The following is a 7,226-nucleotide window of genomic DNA, read 5'->3' as shown; positions in this document are numbered from 1 at the left end:
CACCAACACATTTCAGTTCAAACAACTTGTAAAAGTGCATGTAGCATCCGATGACCCCTTTAAACACTCTGTTTTCTTTGATTCTGAGCATAACTGAATCAACCCGGCCTGTCGCCAGACAAATCAGTCTTAATAGAGCTGATTTGACTCCTGGCTCAGTTTGGAGCTCATGTGTAGTTACTGTGTTTGGTCTCTGTGTGTCAGTAGTGAGTGATAGTGTTTGAGCAGCTGCAGCATCAGTTCAGTCACTGTGACTCTGACTGACGGAGGTTTTTGTATCACTCTTTATCACTGTGTGAACACATAATCACCCACACAGTCACCATAATTATGTACTCTGCAATGAAAACTCTGACAGTAATAATGTCCAGCATCTTCAGTCTGGAATCTACTGATGGTCAGAGTGAAATCACTGTTAGATCCACTGCCACTGAATCTAGATGGAGTTCCTGACTGACGGCTGCTTGCATGATAAATCAGGAGTTTAGGAGCTTCTCCAGGTTTCTGTAAGTACCAGGCCACACAGGGTGGGGTGCAGTCTATAGAACTGATAACTGGAGAACTGAGTTTACAACTCATCACAACATTTTCTCCTGGTGTGGCAGTTTTCACTGGAGTCTCAGTGACTGTGATCTGAGCTTTACACCCTAAAAAAAAAATTTATGAGTTCATGAAAATATATTATTTGACATATTATTAAATGATTTAACATTGTTTATTTCAAATATATACTATTCACCTTGTAGTGTAAAGCAGTATAAAAGAGTCCAGATGAAGATGATGATGAAGGTCATGTTGATGAAGATTGTTGTGTGTGTCAGTGATGAAGTGTTAAACTCACAGCACTATAAACACTCTCAGAGCACTGAAGCATCTGATGAATATGCAAACAGACTCCAGATCATTTACCTCAAGACAGTAGAGATACACAGTCTTGCAATTTTATTTCTTAAATTTTTATTTACCATTTTCACAAGCAGACATTTATAATTTACTTCATGTTATTTTGGGTGGAGCTTCACCCTGCAAACACTGTTTAATGTTTAGTTTCATTCAGACTTTGATGCTGGGAGCATTTAATATCTGATGTGCAGATTTCTATGATCATCTATGATACTGTATAACAGGTCAGAAGTCATCCAATACGGAATGACCATCTAAATCTTGCTAAAGATTTCATTATAAAGCAGGTAAATAGAATTAGCAGAGTTTAAAATCACATGCGTGTTGAAAATGTGATGAGCCTTTATACAATAAGTATTAAAGATGAACATTTTGTGCTGCATTTTTTAATGATCCATTGCTGCTGTTGAGTCTCATATCAGTGTGTGTGAGTGTCGTGGAGTTTGTGTTCATCTGAGTGTGACGGAGGTTTTTGTACGACGCTTTCACTAGAATGAAGTTGGGGTTTGAACATGGTCTCTGGAGACGGAGCTGCTCTATTCTGAGACGATCAGAATCACTAAAGCTGTCAATGCAAATCTGATTTTCAGCTCAAACTCACAGTTTCACTGTTTGATAGGTTCAACGCTCTGAACTGGATCAGTTTCACTTCACTTCTTCGATGAGACAGTTATGAAGATTGAGTGGTAGTTTATATACAACTTATGAACTTTATGAACTGTACTAAGGATGGAGACTTTTGACTAAAAGACAAATAATCTATTCAACAGCAACATGTTTATGTCCTGCTGTTTTTGGACATATAAATGCATAATAAGAAAGAAGAAAAATATGAATGATAAAATACATAAAAAAATACATATCATGGATTGAAAAATTAGTGCATGGAGAGCAGAAAATATATATTATGTAACTGCACCGAGACTTGAGTGAGGATCCAAATGCAGTATTTATTGAATAATCCAGTGTCAATACAGCAAGCAAATGGTCAAACACAAATAAACAACCTAAACTAGCGACCAGACAGGAAACAGGCAAAAAGGTAATCCAGAAAACCAAGAGACATGAAACCAGGGAGAGTGCTCAGCAATGTAAAGTAACAACTTGCAAAACCTACTACTGAAAGATAGAGTGAACATGGTTTAAATAGGCTGAGACAATGTAATGAACAACAGCTGAATGCAATCATTGATGAGTCCGGGCAAAGGATTATGGGGAATGAAGTCTGGGAGGAAAAGGTGATGGCGAGCGGGAGTAATGCTGCGTTCAAGTCCTCCTGGGACGTTCGTACTTTCGAGTTGACAAGTCGTAATTACGACGTCAGGTGCGTTCGAGTCAGTTTAGTGTACCTTCTTTTAATAAATTACAAGAAAATACAACAGGGTCTGTTAACTCTGCTTATAGAAAATGAAGAGCAAAGAATTCGCATGCAACATGGCAAATCAAAAGATTTTTCACCTATAGGTGCAATATTCGTTTTGCCAAAACCATGTGATCTGTGACGTCCGAAGCTTGGTTTTCGCACACAACCACGTGACTGCTTCGTATTCTGATTCAAATAATGCGAACCACTTGCACAGTTTCGAGTGTCACTCGTGTCTTTGAAAATAATAAATCATAATACGAATAAATATTTGCATACATGCATGTGTAGTGTTGTGCATGTTCATTTTGTATTAATTCCTGGTTCACAGACACTTTAACTGACCATTCTATGATAATCTTCGGTTATTTTGATCATAGCCTAGGCCTATATGCCTACAGCCTTGCCTATTTTTACCACAAATTTATTCACAGACTCATTTATTCATATTGTGTAATACAATGACTGACATGGACTTATTTATATAGACTTCATATTTTCTTTGCTTTATACAGGTTTTCATAGCACAAACTAATTTATTATCTGAAACAGTCCAAAAATGGCTGGGTCGTCTGGGACGCAAAGGCAGCTTTTTCCACCTTTTGACCACAAGATTTCGTTAGTGTGCACCGTCTTGAAAAGCTTCGGCCGCTCACGTCCGTAGACACGGTGTAACATTGGTTTTGCTTTGTTTCACAGAACTAATCGTTGCCTGGGTTGCGTACGTATATGTGGGGCGGAGCTATCAAAATAGGGGCAAGACCCTTTTGGGGTAGGGGCGTGTTTGTTTTGGTGATTTCAAATATCAACACTGGCTACCAGAAATCACTTACTCTGCCTTTAAAGAAAATCTCGAGCTTCCCACTCGTAATAACGACTTTGTGGTGGCGTTCATGTGCGTTCAACTCGTAAATACGATCTATCCGACATGACTTGAACGCACCATAACAACAGGGACTGGATTCATGACAAGATAAACCATAACTGATCTGGAAAATGATTATTATAGCAAAACAATTTTAATAATTAGCAATAAATAAATAAATAACATTGATATTACGATTATATTGTGATACATTTCTGTTTCTGCACTGTTGAGTGTGAGTGATAGTGTTTGAACAGCTGCAGCATCAGTTCAGTCACTGTGACTGACGAAGGTTTTTGTACCACTCTTTATCACTGTGTGAACACATTTTTACTGTTCATCCAGTAGTAACTCTGACAGTAATAATGTCCAGCATCTTCAGTCTGGAATCCACTGATGGTCAGAGTATAATCACTGTGAGATCCACTGCCACTGAATCTAGATGCAGTTCCTGACTGACGGCTGCTTGCATCATAAATCAGGAGTTTAAGAGCTTCTCCAGGTTTCTGCAAGTACCAGGCCACACAGGGTGGGCCGCAGGTTGAATGTTTACTGAGTTTGCAGCTCATCACAACATTTTCTCCTGGTGTGGCAGTTTTCACTGAAGGAGTCTGAGTGACTGTGATCTGAGCTGCTCTAGACCCTGAAAAACAAATCCGTTTTGATGCCATAAAATGGCATATTTTAAGCTGTGTAATATATAAATATATACTTCAATTGATTTTCAAATATACACTATTCACCTTGTAGTGTAAAGCAGTATAAAAGAGTCCAGATGAAGATGATGATGAAGGTCATGTTGATGAAGATTGTTGTGTGTGTCAGTGATGAAGTGTTAAACTCACAGCAACACTCTCAGAGCACTGGAGCATGTGATGAATATGCAAACACACTCCAGATCATTTACCTCAAGACAGTCGCTGAGTCTCAATCATAGGCCTATAATAAAAAACAATTACTGAAGAGAGAACATCTATCTATCTTTCTATCTATCAATTATTATCTATATAATATCTATATATTAGTTGGATTGGCACGTCACTGTTAATCCATGTATGTTCCTGCAGGTTTTAACAGACATGAGGATCAACACACACGTGTCTCTGTCAGTCACTGAATCAATGAGTTTGATTGTGAGTCACATCACACATGATATAAAACATTCACTTTTATAAATTCAGTTTGTAAATTAGTAATAATGCAGACTGCATAAAGCACATGAAGTAAAGGAAAGTATTTTCTGCTGTGAGTCGCTGTGTTGGTTGGAGACTCAGTTGATGTGTGTTTGTGCAGTTAGTGAAGCATCCAGCAGGTTTTTGTTCAGCTGCTCTATTAGTTTGTATCACTGTAGTTCACTTTCGGCAGCGGCACCAAACTGGATGTTGGCAGTAAGTAAATCATCATTTAATATTATTAATACAACAACTGGCTGTTAAACACTTTGTTGCTCTAGTTCCCAAACCTGTCCTGGAGGACCCCGTGCCCTGCACATTTTTTGTCTCTCTAATCAGACACAACCAATTTAGTTCTTGCAGTCTCTACTAACGAGCTGATGAGTGGAATCAGGTGTGTTAGAAAAGGGAGACATACAAAAGGTGCAGGGCAAGGGGTCCTCCAGGACAGGTTTGGGAACCACTGGTCTATAGGATGCACTTATTTATATATTTGAATTTTATTTTTAATTCACATTGAATGTTTAGCAGTCAACATTGTAAAGCTGGTTTTCATTGTCATGGCATGTTTGTTTTCATCCAGTGAACTATAATCATTTCTGTTATTTCAACTTGATTTTGTGAGTTTTCAGTGCCTCGGCTCTTTTTTCCTCATTGATAATTAAATTCTAAATGGTTAAAAATTTGCACATTTGCAAATTTGCATTGAAATAAAATGTACATTAGTTTGTCATTTTGGCACCATTTTGATTTTACTTGAAAATTTAAGACAGAAATTAAACATAAATGTTCAGAAAAAAACATATTTGAACCATGTGTAAATAAAAATATAACCTAATAAATTACAATTATGGTGTATTGAATATTAAAATGTGTTTTAAACAAAGTTAAGTGCTTATCATTACCCATTTTACTCTTAGTAATTTAATAATTTTATAAATTTTATAATTTAAAAGTTTAGTTCAGAAGTATCTAATCGTGAGTTGACTGTTGTGTGTTTGTCAGGCGTCACTCGTCCTAAAGTGAGCGTCCTGCCGCCCTCCAGTGCAGAGATCTCCTCAAAGAAGACAGCGACACTGGTGTGTGTGGCCAGCAAGGGCTTCCCGTCAGACTGGAGCCTGAGCTGGAAGGTGGACGGGAGCAGCGCTGGGCTCCTGGAGAAGGACGGTCTGTACCGCTGGAGCAGCAGCCTGACTCTCTCACTCGTGTCTCACTGGAGACTAACAGCACATGAGCGAATCCTTCATTCTCCACATCCAGCTTCAGTCGCTCGCATCTGCATCTACTCTGCTTTGTGTGTTTCACACAAACCTATATGTGTGATTTTATTAAAATTCAGTCTTTAAATAAAATATAATTGTGACTTTGTGTCCCTTTTTGTGTCATTTTTGTTTCAGGTCTTTCATTGAATGAGGGGTCTAGCTCACATATTATAAATAAGTCAGTGGACCATAAACACCTGCATATACATGATGGAACAACATCTGCTCTATTCTGAGAGGAACACAATCACAAATGCAAATATGCGTTTAACATTCAGTTTCACAGTTTGACTCGTTATTCTATGAAATGAGTTTGACTAATAGAGAGAAGAGGCTTGCAATGTCATCTAATAATTTATAAAAGTGTGTAAAAACTAAATTAAACCAAAAGAGCCTCTGTCCTGTGTACAATAATTATACTTTGTATAAGTGCGTACAATGTATAGTCTTGTGGACAATAATTAAACAAGAAAAGAAATAAAACAAGAAAACATAAAGTACATAGAAATATAGACATATATTTGAGAAAAAAATAACATTTAGTAAACGTGCTGTGTCTCCCCCTGTGGTCAGGAAAAGTCTTTTTCGCTAACTTATTTCTCTGGAAAGCTTGTTAGTGCTTTCCAACCTTCGAAGACTGACAATAGCGCGAACCAATAGCATTTAAGTTCGGGCTGCGAAACCATAATTTTATTGGTTGAACATACTGAGCGGATACGCCCCCTTTTACTAGCGCGCGCGCCATTGAATGAATCATCTCATTAGTGAACCAACTGAACTCAACTGTCGTAACGACATAACCTGCAGAAGGAATCACTTAACGAATCAGTGAAGGATTCTGAACGAATTTCCTCAGTGAACAGATTCGAAAGCGAGTCGAGTCACCGAGATGAATCAAAACAGTCATGAGTGTTATTCAAAATCTCAAATCAGAGTTTGTTTAATCAGAAATGTCACTTTGCTCACAGCTAATTTGTTTGATATATGTTTACAATAACGCGCTAGGAGATTCAGGAGATTTTAAGACTTAAATGTCGGTGTGTTCCTCACACATGCCTTCAGAAAGTAATGTACTGAACCTTTTTTCAGTTCTGAACCATGGCAGTTGTTAGTCACGTAACCAGTGGCGTTTTTATTGAAAAGGAGCAGCTTGAACATTCTGCTAAACATATTTTGTGTTCCACAGAAGAAAGTAAATCATATATATGGGTCTGGAGCAACATGAGGGTGAGTAAATGCATACAAAACAGAATTGGGTTTCCTATGCGTATCATAGGCCCTATATTATATCTAGATCAGAGTTTTAGATTTACATGTTAGCATAGTGACTCTCTGGGTTTGCTGTTGTTAAATACAATAATAAATAAATATGCGGGATCTAAATATGAGATGATTTAATTAGATAACAACAAAAACAACATCACATAACACTGCAATGAAAGTACAAAGTTCTTTTAATAAATCACTTCTAATATTATTATGACTTTTCCATGCAGAACATTTTCCTGGATCAACAACTTTTATTTGCTTCTGGACCAATATTTCTGTAAGGTAAACAGTCTTAATCTTTAACTAGAGGAAACTGATGATAACCTTAAAGGGGTCATATGATGCGATTAAAATTTTTCCTTTCTCTTTGGAGTGTTACAAGCTCTTGGTGC

At 37.5% G+C, this 7,226-nt stretch overlaps 1 pseudogene and 3 gene segments (V, D, J or C); 1 reads left to right on the top strand and 3 right to left on the bottom strand.

The window, feature by feature from the left end:
- Window positions 1-17: 17 nt before the first annotated feature.
- On the bottom strand, window positions 18-1,379 carry LOC107753030 (Ig kappa chain V-III region NG9-like). The segment is given in 2 exon segments: window positions 18-647; window positions 740-1,379. Coding segments are annotated over 2 exon segments (414 nt in total).
- Window positions 1,380-3,442: 2,063 nt separating this feature from the next.
- LOC107753057 (Ig kappa chain V-III region NG9-like) lies at window positions 3,443-3,969 on the bottom strand. The segment is given in 2 exon segments: window positions 3,443-3,774; window positions 3,875-3,969. Coding segments are annotated over 2 exon segments (387 nt in total).
- A 241-nt stretch (window positions 3,970-4,210) lies between these two features.
- LOC107753056 (Ig kappa-b4 chain C region-like) lies at window positions 4,211-5,716 on the top strand. The segment is given in 4 exon segments: window positions 4,211-4,264; window positions 4,483-4,519; window positions 5,309-5,597; window positions 5,701-5,716. Coding segments are annotated over 4 exon segments (396 nt in total).
- A 1,410-nt stretch (window positions 5,717-7,126) lies between these two features.
- Window positions 7,127-7,226, bottom strand: part of LOC107753055 (pleckstrin homology domain-containing family A member 5-like) — a 10,447-nt pseudogene continuing 10,347 nt past the window's right edge.

The sequence above is a fragment of the Sinocyclocheilus rhinocerous genome, unplaced genomic scaffold (genome assembly GCF_001515625.1).
Source record: "Sinocyclocheilus rhinocerous isolate Xijiao unplaced genomic scaffold, SAMN03320098_v1.1 scaffold1493, whole genome shotgun sequence".
Classification (NCBI taxonomy): Eukaryota; Metazoa; Chordata; class Actinopteri; order Cypriniformes; family Cyprinidae; genus Sinocyclocheilus; species Sinocyclocheilus rhinocerous.
Note: the sequence above shows the minus strand (reverse complement) of the source record. Positions and strands in the feature narration are given on the sequence as shown.